Source organism: Balaenoptera ricei, chromosome 1 (assembly GCF_028023285.1).
Source record: "Balaenoptera ricei isolate mBalRic1 chromosome 1, mBalRic1.hap2, whole genome shotgun sequence".
In the NCBI taxonomy this organism is placed as follows: Eukaryota; Metazoa; Chordata; class Mammalia; order Artiodactyla; family Balaenopteridae; genus Balaenoptera; species Balaenoptera ricei.
In genome coordinates, this window is record NC_082639.1 from 164,408,229 (window position 1) to 164,428,304 (window position 20,076).

At 35.0% G+C, this 20,076-nt stretch overlaps 1 protein-coding gene across 15 annotated transcripts in view; it reads right to left on the reverse strand.

The window, feature by feature from the left end:
* CEP170 (centrosomal protein 170) overlaps positions 1-20,076 on the reverse strand; it is a 147,448-nt gene that overhangs the window by 67,920 nt on the left and 59,452 nt on the right. For all 15 annotated transcript variants that reach the window (XM_059940752.1, XM_059940754.1, XM_059940785.1 and 12 more), the window contains 4 exons: positions 12,883-12,964; positions 2,134-2,189; positions 1,875-2,037; positions 639-773 (listed from right to left, as the gene is read on the reverse strand). In XM_059940752.1, the coding sequence (XP_059796735.1) occupies positions 639-773; positions 1,875-2,037; positions 2,134-2,189; positions 12,883-12,964 (436 nt within the window). The remainder of the gene's footprint in view (positions 1-638; positions 774-1,874; positions 2,038-2,133; positions 2,190-12,882; positions 12,965-20,076) is intronic.

The window sequence follows — 20,076 nt, forward strand, 5'->3', positions numbered from 1 at the left end:
ATCTTGATTTTCTGGCTTTTCACTTAGTTCATTACTAAACTTCTCCAGCAACAAAAGATTATGTTCCTTGACTATTAATCTGAGAATGTGATCTAGAATTATTTCTTCATTCTGGCTGCTGAACAGCTAATCTTGTTGCTAACATACCCCAACAAATTGGGCACACTGAGATTTTAAAGAAGTTTTAAACTTCATACAACATTTTGAACATAATAAAAAATTTTCATTTAAAAATATGATTATATGTTTGTGAATCTAATGAAAACACACAAAACTAGTTTGTAGTTACTATTTTGGTATAATTAAAACATTTTAATAATTATTTAAAAATACTTAAAATGCCCAATTATATTATTTAACTATATATCAAGTTTTAACACCCTCATAAATAAGTTACATAAGGAAAAATATTTTAAATAAAAGTGATTTACAAAAATATTAGAATTAATACTTTATGAGAGAATCATTCATAATAAATAAATTTAATTTAAAATGACAACGTCATTAAAACATTCATCAACTATTATTATCATATTAAAGAATAGGAGACATCTCTTTTAAGGGTAGACAGATTTTTGCTTTGATGATAAGTTCTTCCTAAAACACCTACTTAACGTCATGGTCTGAGATTTTTTTACCTGATGTTCCAGTTTCACGATTTTTCTCTTCAGGTTTGCCATTTGACTTGAAAGCTCTTTGTTCATCCACCTCATCATCCCCCCACCATGATGGCTGCCCATATAATGGAGTACCACGGGGCATAGCAGAAGTATCTGGAAAGAGGTGGGAAAAATCTGTCTAAAGCATATGAAACAGGAAAAAAAATGCTTTTGCAGAATGCTAGAATTGCCCTGTTGATTTATTAAATGAAAAAGTACAGCTGACCCCTGAACAACACGGGGTTAGGAGCCTCAACCTTCCCTGCAGTTGAAAATTCGAGTATAACTTATAGTCAGCCTTCCAAGTCCACAGTCCCCCCATATATGCAGTTCCACATTCGTAGATTCAACTAAAGTGGACCCGGTAGTATTGTAGTGTTTACTACTGAAAAAAAATCTGCATAAGTGGACCTGCATAGTTCAAAGTAGTGTTGTTCAAGGGTCAACTGTATAGTCTAGATAGCTGAAAAGCACTCTAAGTTGAATAACTTAGTATTTGTGAATCTCATTCAATATTGAACATGATGAAATAAATGAAATTCTGCACTGGCTATTATCTAAGTAATGTAAACTGCTATAGCCCAATAGCTTTTTGTCAAAGTGTAATTAGTTCTTTGGTATACAGAAATGGCTCATAAATCTAAATATGAAAGACAAAACTAAATTTTCGTATAAGTGACCATTTTTTATTTTTTATTAAAACCTAAGGGCATTGCACAGTAACTAAATTTAAACTAGTTGTTAACTGGACTAACAGATTTATATTTGAGCAATCTGGTAATGTCTAGCAGTTTTAAAAATTGCTTTTGTATGAATGGGATTATCTATATAAAATATTTTTTACAGTTCCTGGAATACTATAAATACAATAATTATGATGATGTAGGAATTACTAGACATTTCCTTTTCATTCATTTCAGTTACAATCCAGAAAAAAAAGTAGCAAACATGAAATAATAAAAATACTATAAGGCAAATTATATGTACTTTCCTCAAATATTTAAACATATTAAACACACCTACATACAACTGCCATATAATTATATGTTTTATAATGCTTTCTAATGAAGCACTGGCTGCATTAAAACCCACTCTGAAATTGTCATTATTATCATTCATTATTTTTGTAAGGGTATGGCCAAGCTTTTGAGAACAAAGCATGCAATTTCTTCATAATCGAGTATAAATATGATATTTTGAAAGAGGTTAACTTACCTATGGCTTTTTCCTCAGATTTTAGTGCTTCTGTAGCTTTGTGCGGCACTTCTGCCATGGTATCTGCTACCTTTGAATCTATGCTTTTGGCACATGCAGATTTCAATAATTCTGATTCTGAAGATTTTTGGGACAATTGAAGCTGAATGGTAAACTTCTCGTGCTATAAAACATTTTAAAATGGAAGTGAAATATACATGAGTGAAATCAACCCTAGTAAATGGTAGATTTACGAAAGAAATAAGTAAAATCTTTTTACCTTTAGAGCTTCTTCAGGGACCCTCATTTCTCCTCGTACTACAGTGAAAAGATTTGTATGTAAACAGGGCTAAGGAAGAATATAATTTCAAAATTCTGATAATCAAGCTTAAAATGATCAAAGATAATATAGAAATTGTCCTATTTTCTACAGGTAGTTACAGTAGAATGACTATATTCTCTTTAAGAATTAAATGTTAAAATATGCTCACAAATATAAAAATTTCATTTTTAAATACTAAATAAAATCTTAAAATTTAGCAAGTAATTCTAAACTTAGGTGATCATGGCCTTCAAGAAGCGAATAACTGGATGATTAATTGAAGCACAAAAGACATTTTCAGTTCTCACTAACAATAATATGACCACAAAGAGAAAGTAGCTGGATCAAATTATATTGATAGCTAATCACAAAAATCTAAAAAGAAGTACATCATCAGTGATTACCCAACAGTAAATCCTGAAGGAATTCAATTACTCCTACTTCACAAGCATTGATAAAATGAAGTTCATCTTGAAAGCACAAAAGAAATGTTATAATTAGGGTCTTAACAGCAACTACAACCACTCCTTCCCCCCATGAATTGCAATCAGGGTCATACTACATTATCAAACAACTGATTCTATACAGATTAGAACCAAAAGCTAGATATAATGAATGCTTTCATTATTATACAAAAAAGAACAATGCCTCTGTATATTAAAAAGATCTTTCACTAAACAGTAGAGGTCACATTTCTCACCATTACTTAACCCTGTAATGAAAAGACTTTTATAACCACATAGTAAATTCTAGTCTTCTTTACCAATTCAGAGCACCCGTGACTTCAAGGGTAGAAAGCTTTAATTACCACGTGGGAGAAAAACAGACTTCCCATGCATAACAAGCAGTAAACTTGTTAACGAGTATTTGACCGATAGTTCTACTCATTAAAATAATAAAAACTCAGAATTTTTTAGAATTGTAAAGCGCTTTGGGAATATCCTGTTCAATTCCATTAACCCGCCTTCCCATTCTATAGATGAGGAACTTGAGGACTAACGGGACAGAACCCAAGATAACAATCTATTCAACTGAATACCAGGTGCAGGGGTTTCCTATCAGTTTACATTGCTTCCTATAACTGTGAAATAATAAAATTTTCCTTTTTTGTTATTTACATATGCTGATATACATTTGTTGGTATATATGACAATATACAGTTCATAACTAAGTATAGCTAATAAAAAGTAAAAATCTAGTAACTTTGTTTTACCCCCAAGAAACTTATTAACAGCTGGAGAAGATTCATAGCATTCCTACATTTTCAATGTTAAACACAGCACCTTAAAAATATTGAAAGCCATTTCTATGTTTTTCAACGGGAAACAAATGATTTTAGCCTGTTGTGAGTGTTTTCTGATGCTTCTAGATTCTCCTGGGAGGGCTTTTAAGGCTATTCCTCAAGGCTAGTCTGGGGTATTCTCTTTAGATTTAGACTTTTTTAAGATCAAGGAAAACTTATAAGAGGGTGTAACTCATAGGTTCACACACTTTACCTTACGAAAAAACTCCTGTGTGGGGCACCAAAGCCCTCAAAAATCCTTCTGTTTAGGTCATGAATTTACCTGAGAACTCTGGTATGACTACGAGATTTTGAGACTGCCCTAACCTCAGCTTTTCCCTCCAAAAACTGTTTCTAACTTGGTTAATTCAGAAAAATGACAATCTAAGGTACAATTACTTATGATGTCAATACGTTACAAAATATACAATACAGTAATATTAACTATAGTTGTATGTCAATTATATCTCAAAAAATTCCAGAAGAAAGTTACATGCTTACTTAAACCTTGCTTACTAAAAATCATTAATCTTTATAGATTATTTCCACATTTCTTTAAATAAGAAACAACTGAGGGGCTTCCCTGGCGGCGCAGTGGTTGAGAATCTGCCTGCTAATGCAGGGGACACGGGTTCGAGCCCTGGTCTGGGAAGATCCCACATGCCGCAGAGCAACTGGGCCCGTGAGCCACAACTACTGAGCCTGTGCGTCTGGAGCCTGTGCCCCGCAACGGGAGGGGCCGCGATAGTGAGAGGCCCGCGCACTGCGATGAAGAGCGGCCCCCGCACCGCGATGAAGAGTGGCCCCCGCTTGCCGCAACTAGAGAAAGCCCTCGCACGAAACGAAGACCCAACACAGCCAAAAATAAATAAATAAAGTAGCTATAAGAAACAACTGAAAACCAGACAAAATACATAAAACCATGGTCTGCAAGACAATCAACACCAGGTAACAAAAGACCACTGTCTTGAGTGAAGAGGAACAAAGCAAAGTGAGCGCAATCACTGCCCCAACTCACTACCTTAAGAGAGCTTCCAAGTCACACTGCAAGGATGGGTAATCCAGGCAGAACCTGGCAGACTCTCTGAGCTGTGGAAGACAGAGGGTTGAGAGTCTAGGGAGACCAAGGTGACTAGAGTTGATGGGACTGAGTACTGAGGAGAAGAGAGCTGCACAGAGACAGAATTCCAGAGACTGTTACAGGGACTTGCTCAACTATTCAGCTGAATACTGATCAGCACATTCATTTGAGAAACGACTGGGACAAGAACCACTTGAAAGTATTAGAGTGCCCAGTGCTCAAGCAGGGCCAGAAATAGTGTCTAATTACAACAGCCAAGCTGGAAAACCTCATGTATCATGAGCCACTGGATAAAGCAGGGATTGGTAAATTGTTTCTAAAAAGGGGCAGACAGTAAACGTTTTGAGGGCCATATGGTCTCTGTTGCAACTACTCAACTCTGCTGTGGTAGTATAAAAGCGGCCATAGAAATATGTAAGTGAGTGTATATCGCTGTGTGCCAATAAAACTTTATTTACAAATACAGCCTGAGAGTCAGATTTACCGATAGTTTTGCTGACCCCTACAGCAGAGTATACAGAAAGACCTTGCCTCTGTAGTGGGGAATTAATTAACCCCAGACTAATCTTAGAAGCCTAACAAATCTTAAAAGCAAGACTCAACATGATGAAATTGTTTCCAAGTAACCTGTTTCCCAGAACAAAGCTCAAAAATATTTATAGGAATCCAAAAATATGCATATAATACTCAACAAGGTAAAAATTCACAATGTCTGCCATTCAGTCAAAACTTACAGTGAATGTAAAAATCAATCAAAACTGACCCAGAACTGACACAGATGTCAACAAACATGTTAACACAGTTATTATATTGTTTAAAAAAAATAAGTAGAGACTTGGAAGATACCAAAAACAAAATCCAAATTGAACTTCTAGAGCTGAAAACTATACTGGATGGGTTAACTGCAGATTAGACACAGCCAAAGAAAAATTTAGTAAACAATAATAACAACCCAAATTGAAATGCAGAGAGAACAGATAATTATTAAAAAATAATAAATAGAGCCTCAGTAAGCTAGGAGACAACTTCAAGTAGCCTAATATACATTTACTTGAAGTCTCTGGAAAAAAAATAGAGAGGACGGAAAAAAAAGATTTGAAGAAATAATGGCTGAAATTTTTTTCTAAATTTGATTAAAAGTATAAACCCACATATCCAAGAAGCTCAAAAATCCTCAAGCACAAGAAACATGAAGAAAACTACACAAAGGCACATCATAATCAAACTGCTCAAAACCAGGGGAAAAGGGAACCAATGCAAGTGAGAATACAGTGGAGCAACAACTTTAAAGTAACTGAAAGAAAAGAAATGTCATTTAGAATTCTATGCCCAGAAAAAATAACTTCCAATAACTAAAATGAAATGCTTTTCCAGACATAAAAAAGATGAAAGAATTCATCACCAGCAGTGCCATACTATAACAAATATTATAGGAAGTTCTTTACATAGAAAGAAAATGATACTAGATGAAAACATGGATCTATAAAAAAGGATGAAGAGCACAAGAAATGGTAGCTACATTGGTCTAAGATATAAGTACAATGGCCATAAAAATCTAAGATATTTTTCTTATTATTTAAATCTCTTTAAAAGATAACTGATGTTTTACTGATAAAAATGTAGAATGGGATTTGTAACATATATAAAAATAAAATGTATGACAACCATAGCACAAAGGTCAGGACAGAAGAAAGTATACTACTGTAATGCTCTTATACTATACGTGAAGTGGTATAATGTCACTTGAAAATACAGCTTAAAATTAAGGATAAAATTATAAATCTTAAAACAACCACTAAAATTTTTAAAAAAGTGTTACAGTAATAAGCTAACAAAGGAGACAAAATGAAATCCTAAAAAAGGTTTAAATAATCCAAAATTAAGAGAAAAAGAAAAAAAAAATGATGGGGCAAATCGAGCACAAATATCAAGATGATAGATTTAAGTCTAACCACATCATTAAATGTGAATGCTCTAAATCCCCAAATGAAGGCAGAAATGATCAGATTGAATGAAACAGTAAGACCAACTATATGCTGCCTACTTCAAATGTAGAGACAATAGGTTAAAAGTAAAAGAATGCAAGAGATATACCATGCTAACACCAATCCAAAACTAATGTCTAGACAAACCAGATTTCAGGGCAAAAAGTAATATTATCACAGACAAAGTAGGTCATTTTATAATTATAAAGGGGATCAACTTACCAAGAGGACACAATAATTCTAAATGTTTACATAACTAATAATAGAGTTTCAAATTACATGAGGCAAAAACTTCTGCAAGGAGAAACAGACAAACCCAATTATAGCCCAAGATTTCAATATCTCTTTCTCAAAAATTGACAGAACAAGTAGACAACAAATCAGTAAAATACAGAAGATGCGAACAACACTACCAACTAACCTGGCCTAACCGACATTAATAGAATACTCCAACCAAAAGCAGTAGAATGCACATTCTTTTCAAGTACATAGAGAATATTTACCCAGATAGACTAGATATATTCTGGGTGACAGGACAGGATTTGAGATATATAGTATGTTCCTGACCACTATGGGATTAAATTAGAAATTAATAACAAAGTCTCTGGGAAAAATCTTCAAATATTTAGAAACTAAGTAACAAAGATTAAATAACCCAATGATGCAAAGATCAAAAGAGAAACTAGAAAGTATCTTGCATGTTAAAGCATTACAGGCATACTTTGTTTTATTGCACTTCTGTTTATTGTGCTTTGCAGATATTGTGTTTTTCACAAACTGAAGGTTTGTGGCAACGCTGCACCCAGCAAGTCTATCAGAGCCATTTTTCTAACAGCATTTGCTCACTTTGTATCTCTGTATCACATTTTGGTAATTCTCACGATAATTCAAACGTTTTCATTATTTTTATATTTATTATGGTGATCTGTCATCAGTGATCTTTGATGTTACTATTGTAATTGTTTTGGGGCACCATGAACCTCACCCATATAAGAATGGTGAACTTAACTGATAGATGTTGTGCAAGTTCTGACTGGTCTACCAACTGGCCGTTCCTGTTCCTCTCCTCAGGCCACCCTATTCCCTAAGACACAACGACATTGAAATTAGGCCAATTAATAACCCTATGATAACCTCCAAATATTCAATTGAAATGAAGAGTCACACATCTTTCACTTTATGTTAAAAGCTAGAAATGACTAAACTTAGTGAGGAAGGCATGTCAAAAGCCAAGACAGAACCAAAGCTAGGCCTCGTGTGCCAGTCAGCCTAATTGTGAATGCAAAGGGAAAGTTCTTGAGGGAAATTAAAAGTGCTACTCTAGTGACCACATGAATAATAAGAAAGCTAAACAGCCTTATTGCTAACCTGGAGTAAGTTTGAGTGGTCTGAACAGAAGATCAGACCACAACTTTCTCTTAGGCCAAAGTCTAATCCAGAGCAAGGCCCTAACTCTCCTCAATGAAGGCTGAGAGAGGTGAGGAAGCTGCAGAAGAAACGTGTGAAGGTAGCAGAGGCTGGTTCATGAAGCTTAGGAAAAGAAGCTGTCTCCATAACATAAAATCGCAAAGTGAAGCAGCAAGTGCTGATGTAGAAGCTACAGCAAGTTACCCAGAAGATCTAGCTAAGAATTATAATGGAGGTGACTACACTAAACAACAGATTTTCAGTGTAGACAAAACAGTCTTCTTTGGAAGAAGATGCCCTCTAGGACTTCCATAGCTAGAGAGCAGAAGTCAGTGCCTTGGCTTCAAAGCTTCAAAGGGCAGGATGACTTTCTTGTTAAGGGCTAATGCCGCTGGTGACTTCAAGTTGAAGCCAATGCTTACTTACCATTCTGAAAATCCTAGGATCCTTAAGAATTATGCTAAATCTACTCTGCCTGTGCTCTAACAGTTGAACAATAAAGCCTGGACGACAGCACATCTGTTTACAACATGATTTAATGAATACTTTAAGCCCACTGTTTGAGACCTACTGCTCAGAAAAAGATTCCTTTCAAAATATTTTTGCTCAATGACAATGCACCTGGCCATGCAAGAGCTCTGATGGAGATGTACAAGATTAATGTTGTTTTCATGCCTGCTAACAGCAACATCCATTCTGCAGCCCATGGATCAAGGAGTTATTTCGACTTTCAAGTCTTATTATTGAATAAATACATTTCATAAAGCTGCCATATACAGTGATTCCTCTGATGGATCTGGGAAAAGTCAATTGAAAACCTGGAAAAGACTCACCATTCTAGATGCTGTTAAGAACATTCATGATTCATGGGAAGAGATTAAAATATCAACATTAACAGGAGTTTGGAAGAAGTTGATTCCAACCCCCATGGGTGACTTTGAGTGGTTCAAGACTTCAGTGGAACAAGTAACTGCAGATGTGGTGGAAACAGCAAGAAAACTAGAATTAGAAGTGGAGCCTGAAGATGTGAGTGAATTGTTGCAATCTCATGATAAAACTTGAACGCATAAGGAGTTGCTTCCTATGAAGGAGCAAAGAAAGTGGTTTCTTTTTGTTTGTTTTTTGGCTGCACCGTTCAGCATGCGGAACTTCCCCGACCAGGGATGAACCTGTGCCCTCTGCACTGGAAGTGCAGAGTCTTAACCACTGGACCACCAGTGAAGTCCCAGAAAATGGTTTCTTGAGATGGAAACTCTTCCTCATGAAGATGCTGTGACGATTTTGAAATGACAACAAAGTATTCAGAATAATGCATAAACTCAGTTGATAAAACAGCAACAGGATTTGAGAGGACTGACTCCAATTTTGAAAGAAGTTCTACTGTGGATAAAATGCTATGAAACAGCATTGCGTACTACAGAAAAATTGTTCTTGAAGGGAAGAGTCAACCGATGTGACAAACTTCACTGCTGTCTTATTCTAAGAAATGGCCACAGCCACCCCAACCTTCAGCCGCCACCACCCTCATCAGTCAGCAGCCGTCAACACTGAGACAAGACCCTGCATCAGTAAAAAGATCAGGACTCGCTGAAGGCTCAGATGAGAGTTAACATTTTTTAGCAATAAAGTATTTTTAAATTAAGGTATATACAATTTTTTTAGACATAATGCTATTGCACACTTAATAGACTCCAATGTTGTTTATAAACATAACTTTCATACTCATTGGGAAACCAAAAAATTTGTGTGACTGGCTTTTTGCAATATTGCAGTGGTCTGGAACTGAAACCACAATATCTCCAAGGTATGCCTGTACTTAGGGGAAATTTTATAGCACTAAATGCCTATATTAGAAAAGAAAGATCTTGAATTATCTCAGCTTTCACTTAGAAGAAATTAATAAAGACAGCAGAAATCAAAAAGAAAACAGTAACAGTGGCAAAATTCAATTAAACCAAATTCAATTAAACCAAATTCAAATGGATTTGGGGGGAATATTCTTCCCATTTTCCCCATAATATCTGCTCTACCCACAGAATATGCTGTCAGTTAATGGTGACTCTATTTTTCTAATTGTTTAAATCAACTGTACAGTCTTGGATTCATCCTTGACTCTTTTCTTTCTCTTAGTCTACATCCAATCTAATCAAGAATATTACTGGCTCCATCTTCAACATATGTACAGAATTCTATCGTTTCTCACTACCTCTGCTTCTATCACCCTGGTCCAAACCTCCATTACTGCTCACTTGGAACTACTGCCAACTACTGTACAGCCTCCTAACTGGTCTCCCTCTTTTCACCGCTGCCCACTTCCACCCTTAGTCTTTGAAAAAGAGTAACCAGAGGATTCTTTTAAACATATAAGTCATTATCACATCACTCCTCTGATCAAACCCTCTAATGGCTCCCCATTTCACTTAAAATAAAAGCCAAAATTCTTATAGTGGCCTATTTAGGGTGATACACTCTGGCTCCCCATATTCTCCTACTCTTCACTGGCTCCAGCCACACTGACTTCTAAGGCTGTTCCTCAAATATGGCAAACATGCTCCTGGTTTAAGTCTTGCACTTAACTCTTCTATCTGCTTGAAGAGCAGTTTCCCCGGATAGATCCATTAAGGCCAGCGTCTTTACCTGCTCCATTGCTGGCTTCTCAGTGAAGTCTTCATGAATAGCCTTTTTAAAATTATAACTTCTCACTCACCAGCACTAGCTCTCTGTCTCCCATTCAGACTTTTTCTCCATAGAATTTATCACCCTCTATTATCCTTTTTGTGCGTGCTGTCAGTTCCCTCCAACCCCATTAAAGTGTAAGCTCCAGGAAGACAGAGACTGTGATCTGTTTTATGTAGTACTGTACCCCCAGACTGCGGGGACTATGCCCGGCACATGGGAGACATTTAATAAATAATTGTAAAATAAATGAACTTAGGCTTGCTTACCTGCTACATTTCTGGCCATCTGGAGATATATTACCCCCTTCTGAAGTTTATCTTGATTACTGCAGCATTTTACTATACCTCCTGAGTTTATAGTCATTTCTTAAACTTGGATATTTCACTACTTGCTTTTCCAAATCAATTTCTCCGGTTAGAAAAAAAACTTTTGGCAGATAAATTCTGTTTCTTAGTTCCAGTCTCAATTCATGGTAAAACTGTTCTTTCTATTGCTGTGGCATTTTAATTAAACAGTTTTCAACTACAAGGTATAACAGTTTGTAGACTAGCTAACTATTAAACTTAATTTTAATTATGAATAAAGCATGATAGTGACTTCAGTCTGGTATCAGAATAAATTTGTTTTTTAAAATTTCATCCTATATAATAAAATTTCTGCCACTGAAACAGCCCAATGTTCATTTATACACAATGCTCAAAAATCAAAAGCAATATGAAATGCTATTTTTAAATAATGAAATCAACTGAGCCTAACCTGAGGATCTGGGTAGTCGTTCTGGCTCAACACTGATTTACAGCCCTGAAAAAGTCCTTGGGAACAAAACATTTGTCCCAGGAATTTTCGACAGAAATATTGTGAGCAATTATATAAGGAAATATTAGTTCTCTATTAAGAAATCATTATGCAATCTACAAAAGATGATGAGTTGCTTCTCAATAGTTTCTTCTTGATTTAAAATTCAAAGTAAACTTTATAGAGTTTTACTGAAACCCAAATTTCCTATTTTCTCATGTTTTGAAACAGCTGATGTCAAATGAATTGAGTTACTTAAATTCCAAATATACCTGTATTTATTTTTTGATGAAACTTAGGTTGGTAGAAAATAACCCCTGAATCAAGGCTTTAATGCTAATTCCTAATCATTTTATGTGATACATATTTTTTAAAGGATTTAAAATATACAAATCAAAGGTATTAATGTTTAATGGTTTCACTTTTCACATGCTGCTTTGGCTCTACAAGTATAAAGGTTATATGATGTGCTACAAAACTATTTTTTTCATAAATTTTAAGTTAAATCTAAAATAAAAACTAGTTATGCTCTAGGAACAATTTTAAAGTGTCAGTACATTTACTTTACCTAAGTATCAGCTCTACTTAGCTGAGACATTTTCTCTGCTACAGTGATAAAAGTACATCCAAGTTGCCAGTACATTTGATACATTCCTTAATATCAAAGTCCAGATAAATGCAGTAAATGAAAAAACTAAAAGTGAAAAAAAACCCATTCAGCATAATGTATAATATCTGTATTTTAATTAAATATAAACAAGTTCTTTTTACAAAGCTTTTTGCCTTGTATGAATAGAAATGCTTTTATTCTTCTTCATCCAATCATGTCCCTTCTCTTCACTAGTGATTCTTTACTAGGAGAACACCATCATATCCTTATTCAGTTCTTAGAATCCTATTTTCAAACAAAAGAATTTTAAATACACGCTAAATGCATAATGTACTTAATCAGGGAGCATGGGTGTCAGAAGACACAGGATATGGAAAAATTTGAATTGAACAGGCAACAGAGATGGAATGCATAAAATGGAGTAAAAGTGGGGACAGAAGGAAAGATAGGGTTAAATTCTTTACATTTCTCCTGGAGGTTGACCTGTGTCATTATCATTTAACCAGGAAAAAAAAAATCCCTGGGCTGGGCTACTATTACACACTCTCTGTCCTCTCCCCAGTTACATTCTTTGATACCCCAACTGCATATATAATAGCACTGCAGGGATACTTCTGCTGAAACTATAATACAGAGTGAGGAGAAAAAAAAAGAGTCCATCAACTTTTCCAGGATTATTTTTAGGAACAGGCATAATAACCAAAAAAAAAAAAAAAAAAGTATTTTTTTAAACATGTATTTTAGTTTGGAAGGGCACAGAGACTTCCAGCATGCCTATATTATGAATTCTTATGTCTCAAGAAATGTTAATTTACACCGGAGTAAAGATTTTTGAATAAATTTAATAAATGCACAAAATCAATAAGGATATCATATCCAAATCTCAACTTATCTTCAAGTTTCAAGGTGATATAAGTCTGTTCTGGAATTCTTACATCATTCACAAAAGTCTACAAGAGAAAAAAAAAAAGGTGTTAAGTTTATATATGAAGTATTAATTATTACAATTTAGACAAGCAAATACTCAAACCTTATACTTTAAAGTTATGTATCAAATGGTGGCTAATACAGCTTGTGTATCATCATAAAATGCGCTATGCATCTTATAGGCTAATAAATGATTTCATACTAAGCCCTTTATTACTATTACAAGTAACACACAAAGAACCAGGATGCGGTTCCTCTGAGTCTACTATGCTGCCACGACAAATTTAGGTACCTAAAAATGACGTCAAGAAAAGCTCTGACCCGAAGCTAGAAACTGTAAAGGGTAAAATATAATATAGCTCTCGATATACCATCAGGGCCCACTGGACTCAATTTTAACTTTTCTGGACAACTGTAATTATCTGTAAGGATTGAGATTTCATTATTTTTATTCCTAGAAGTCTTCCAAAGAATAAAAAGAAAATTTACTTAAAAAAACTGAATAAAACTCATTCTATTTTACAATTGCCAACGAGTCCTTTGGACCCTTTTATGAATTTAAGATACATTATAGGAGCCTTACATGAATCTAAGATACATTATAGATACATTATTTTTTCTGTATGTTGAAACATTCTGTTTCATCATCATCCCGTAAGTATTTGAACTTATCAATTATTTCTAACTTTGTTGAAAATGACCAAAATAATAACAGAAGAATGGAATTGGGCTTCCCTGGTGGCGCAGTGGTTGAGAATCTGCCTGCCAATGCAGGGGACACGGGTTCGAGCCCTGGTCTGGGAAGATCCCACATGCCGCGGAGCAACTAGGCCCGTGAGCCACAATTACTGAGCCTGCGCGTCTGGAGCCTGTGCTCCGCAACAAGAGAGTCCGTGATAGTGAGAGGCCCGCGCACCGCGATGAAGAGTGGCCCCTGCTTGCCACAACTGGACAAAGCCCTCGCACAGAAACGAAGACCCAACACAGTCATAAATAAATAAATAAATAAAATTTAAAAAAAAAAAAAAAAAAAAAAAAAAAAAAAAAAGAATGGAATTACCTAGAACATCACTATTCAACAGAAACACTGCAAGCCACAAATGGAAGCTACACATACACTACTAAATTTTCTAGTAGGCACATTAAAAAGGCAAAATGAAAGAGGTGAAATTAATTTTGATAATATACTTTTAATTTAACCCATACATCCCAAATAGTACTATTTTAACAAATAATGAATAGGAAAATTAAGAAGACATTTTACATTCTTTTTTTTTTTTTACCTTTTTATTTTTAGACTAGTCACATTTCAAGTGCTCAACAGCCACACATGGCTAGTGGCTAGCGCAGCAAATAGCACAGAGCTAGATGGATGATGCAATTGTGAAATAAATCATTACTATTGCATCAACCTTTAGGTTTCTTACTGCATGGCCCAAAATATTGCACCTTCTTCCCAAGAAGATATAAAAGACATCTGGAGACACAATCTTTGTCTTTTTTTTTTTAAGCTATCAAAGAGCACAACTGAGGATTCAGAATTTTTAATTTAACATCCATAAAGGCAAAGAGAAAAAAAAAAAAAGAGACAGGAAGATATTTCACAATTATAAGGTAAATACAAAAAGTAGAGCAGCACTCTAGACTATAATAAAAATGATAAAATGATAATAACGTACGCAAAATATCAGACCAGGAGTCTTCAGATGAAGATAATCCTAGATGAATTTTCCCTAACACAAGAATTGATGAGAGAAGAATGTTTCCAAAGTCAAAAAGAAACTAAGATATTTTTCATCCAGTTAGCCTAAATCAATAAGAAGAATGATGCAATATTTTTTAACACGAAACTGATGATTCTGTATTTTAAAAGAAATTTTGACAGTTTTCTCTCATTTTTTAGTGTTTGTGTTTCAATACTCATTTGATTTAGTATGTAAGTGGACAAATGATCAAGGCGGGTATCTATACAAAGGTAACTAGAAGGAAAGAGATGATGTAGAAATAAAATTATTGAATTGATCTTGTAACTGTTGTACTGTTTTACAATTATGGAAGAAAAAGAAGATGACTTTCCTCTTAAAATTTTAAAATGTCAAAGTCTTAAAAATAATGCATTTTGATAATGCAAGAGCAAGAAAAACTAGAAATAATGGTAAGCTAGAACTAGCTAGAGATGTCCTTGAAAACTGAAATCAACATTTATAAAATAGATATATATCCCAGAGAAGGCATGACAGCTAATGAACAGTTAGTGGCATTCAAAGAACAATACCCATTTTGCATGTTATGTACCTTTCAAAACCAGGAAAATATGGAATAAAAATTTGAGTCTGTCATGCCTCATTTTTTATTAAAATTTCAAGTTGCTCTCTCATCTTTTAATTCTTACTTGTGTAAACTATTTGTAAAAAGACTTAAGGGGTCCATTGAACACAGATGGTAAATGGTGATGACTATTTTTCCTGGCATACTAGAAGTTAAAGACCTAGAATTCTCTAGATTTATAAAACATAGAACAATGTTATACTTAATTGCCTGGAATGCGAACATCATATAAATACCCAATATGTTTTTCTTTGATAAGTTGAAACTTTAAAAATTCCTTTACTCTTCCCTTTTAAATTTCATTTTTCCCATCTTTTATGTTATTGGATTTGAGATGGCCAAGATACCTTACTTGGGAAGGTTCCCTCCATAATGAGGAAATTTAGAAGGGTCCTGAATGTTATACAGTAAAATATATAAGGGGATTGGGTTATTATGATCATATTCTCAAATTCCTTTGCATAGCTAGCACTTTGTAATATGTCATAGAATACCAGTTTCTAAATCTACCAAAAACAAACAAAAAAATTAGAAGTTGTAATCTTATTCCAGATATAAGGAGACAGCAGAATACTGCTAAACCTCAAGATCACACATTAGGATGATTTATGAGTAATCCTAAATAACAAGTTTCTCACATGCTTCACAGAAAGACTGAAATGTTAATACAAAGAAAATTCAAAGGTTTCAGACATTTATAAACTCTAATTTCAGGCTCATTTCCAAAACGAACATTTTTAGAGTGTTTTAAGACTTATATCTTGAGTTTACCAAAATATTCTACATTAATTACAAAAGAGAAAAGCTGAGGAAAATGATGAAAAAGAGAAGAATAAAAGAAAATATTAATTAACTGATGTTTGGTATGCAGAAGATAATTAGGTACATGGTATAAGAGAGATGCCACAGTTCTAAACCAATTTATTTAAAACTGTCTCAACCTAAAATACCATAATTACTCAAAAGGCCTAAGGATGAGCTTTAAGATTCACTCAAAGCTTATTGCTTGACTCTCTTAAATGTTAAGCACCTATTGTTTTTAACATATGTACTAGGTACTTTCAGAGATTAAGAGACACATAATTTTAACCTGCTGGCATTTATGACAGAAATATTCCCTAAGGTCTAAAAAGGCTCAGGAAATATGAGCCAGACACGAAGTTTCAGCTTGCAAAATGTAAGTGAAAACATTTGGGAGCAAAACGTCTCCTGACGGTCGAAAATTATAAAAGGAGAGAAAATTTCAAAGAGCTACAGGAAAAAGTCACTTAAATAAATCAATTATGAAGCATTTTAATAAATTAGATATGGAAAGAAAAATAGGTTTTGTTTCTTATGTCAACATCATTTGATCACACCTCTACCTGGTAGGTAGGACAGGTGAGGACAACGAGGCACAGGGTGCAAAGTAACAATCAAGATCTCAGAGTTCAGAAGCAGAATTACTGGGATTCAAATTCAGCTCTCTGAACTACAAACCCCACATTCTCTGCACATCAAGGAAGCTTGGGTGCCCAAGCCTGGCCAAGCCAGCTCCCCAAACTCCCCCAACCGAACCACTAACCTCAGAGAAGCAAACCAAACCAGATAAATATCTATTTAATTTACATACAAATAAATTACATAATTGACAGTATAAAATCATATAACCACCATGTACTGCATTAATGCTCTGGGAAATGTGAATGGAGTGGCCAGCAGCACAACTACCTCAATCATGTTGCCAGTGAGAAAAGTCTCGTCTTCTTCCCCTAACCACTCCTTTCATACCTTCCTCTTTCTATGCCATACTGGTCTGATGCTGCAGGAACGCCAGTGTGAAAGGGGACATAGCAGGGGCTGGAACACAGGGAGGTGAGGTGGAATGGGATGGGAGTGGTACGGCAAAGGTCAATGGTGGCTATCAGAGAGGTGCAGGTACTCCAGTGCATGGAGGGGACAGGAAGAACTGAAGGCAAACAAGGGCTCTCATAGAAAGAGAAGCTTCGAGGGGCTTGCAGGGAAATAGCCTACTATCACATCAGCTACAGAACCAGTTCCAGCTTCCCCAAGCAGAACAACCTCATTTCTGGTAGTAATAAATGCAAGTGTGGACCTAGGTAACTTGGGAGTATATTTTAGGGTAGGGTGAAAGGAAGTGAGAGTGGTCACAGGTAGTTATTTATAAGTTGAGTTTAGTTGATAAGTGCTTTCCAAAATAATTTAACTGTGTATGTATTCACTGAAAAGTATGTAGGCTACAGGATGCTAAACTTGTTTTAACTGCTTTTCTTACCATAACAACAGCAATAGTAACTAACACTTACTGAACTAGGTGTTTAAAACTATTAACTTATTTATAGCTTCACAACAACCTGAGAGGAGTACCATTTTACTATTTCTGTTAAAAAAACTGAGGAACAGAAAAATTAAGTAACTTGCCCAGGGTTACCTCACTAGTAAGAATTCAAGCTGGGCTCATAACCACCTATACTGTGCCCCCTCTGAAATTACTACTTTTAACCTGATGCTCAAATTTCTAGAATTATATGAATGTTAAGAATAAATAGGCTGTGAATAATAATCTACAAGTTTTCTATGAATAAAATGCATGATAGCTGGTAGTTCACAGACTTTGGCTACCAAAGTCCATTCTGGCATATTTCCTAGGCTATCCATTTGGGTAACAGTGCATTTATCCAACTGTGTAATATTCTGAAGTTCTGTACCAGGCACATACTCACATGTATTGTCACATTTGATACTCATAACAATACTACAGAGCAGGAATTATCATTTCACTATTTTAGAGCTGAAGACAGGTAACTAAATTTTGCACTGAGGCTTCACATTCATAACCTTCAACTCATTAAATTTTTGCACAACTTTGGGAACTAATATGAATATATATGAGGAAACCGAATTTCAGAGAGTTTATGTAATTTGTCCGGGGTTATAATGCTGGTAAATTACAGACTGAGATTCAAATCTAGGTCCTGATTTCAAGTTCAAAATGAAGATGTCACTCTGTGAGTTATTGTATTTCAGACAATTACTGAGTACAATCAAATTATAAGGTCAGCCTAGATAAACTTAGAAGTTAATATTTCACCTGATTTGTTTTACAACCAACATCAATAATTTTTATATTTGATCACAATGTTTTAAAAGACTAAAACACTGTGATGTAATTCTCACTTATTATTTTCCAAGATATAATGTAAAGACACCTAAGAATAGCACTGTGGTCAAGACGAAACATTCTAGGCTTAAAAACAGAATATAACATTGTTAAAATATTCCACATATAAAAGTGGATTAAAATTTTTCTCTATAAAGTCTTTCATATAAAAAATTCATTCTGATAAAGGAGGCAAGCATATACAGTGGAGAAAAGACAGCCTCTTCAATAAGTGGTGCTGGGAAAATTGGACAGGTACATGTAAAAGTATGAAATTAGAACACTCCCTGACACCATGCACAAAAATAAACTCCAAATGGATTAAAGACCTAAGTGTAAGGCCAGACACTATCAAACTCTTAGAGGAAAACATAGGCAGAACACTCTATGACATACATCACAGCAAGATTCTTTTTGACCCAGCTCCCAGAGAAATGGAAATAAGAACACAAATAAACAAATGGGACCTAATGAAACTTAAAAGCTTTTGCACAGCAAAGGAAACCATAAACAAGACCAAAAGACAAGCCTTAGAATGGGAGAAAATATTTGCAAATGAAGCAACTGACAAAGGATTAATCTCCAAGATTTACAAGCAGCTCATGCAGCTCAATAACAAAAAAACGAACAACCCAATCCAAAAATGGGCAGAAGACCTAAATAGACATTTCTCCAAAGAAGATATACAGATGGCCTACAGACACATGAAAGAATGCTCAACATCATTAATCATTAGAGAAATGCAAATCAAAACTACAATGAGATATCATCTCACACCGGTCAGAATGGCCATCATCAAAAAATCTAGAAACAATAAATGCTGGAGAGGGTGTGGAGGAAAGGGAACACTCTTGCACTGTTGGTGGGAATGTAAATTGATACAGCCACTATGGAGAACAGTATGGAGGTTCCTTAAAAAACTACAAATAGAACTACCATACGACCCAGCAATCCCACTACTGGGCATATACCCTGAGAAAACCATAGGTCAAAAAGTATCATGTACCACAATGTTCATTGCAGCTCTATTTACAATAGCCAGGACCTGGAAGCAACCTAAATGTCCATCGACAGATGAATGGATAAAGAAGATGTGGCACATATATACAATGGAATATTACTCAGCCATAAAAAGAAATGAAATGGAGGTATTTGTAATGAGGTGGATGGAGTTAGAGTCTGTCATACAGAGTGAAGTAAGTCAGAAAGAGAAAAACAAATACAGTATGCTAACACATATATACGGAATCTAAGGAAAAAAAAAAAAAAGGCCATGAAGAACCTAGTGGCAAGACGGGAATAAAGACACAGACCTACTAGAGAATGGACTTGAGGATATGGGGAGGGGGTGGGGTGAGATGTGACAGGGTAAGAGAGTGTCATGGACATATATACACTATCAAATGTAAAATAGATAGCTAGTGGGAAGCAGCCGCATAGCACAGGGAGATCAGCTCGGTGCTTTGTGACCACCTAGAGGGGTGGGATGGGGAGGGTGGGAGGGAGGGAGATGCAAGAGGGAAGAGAAATGGGAACATATTGTATATGTATAACTGATTCACTTTGTTATAAAGCAGAAGCTAACACACTATTGTAAGGCAATTATACTTCAATAAAGATGTTTAAAAAAAAAAAAAAAATTCATTC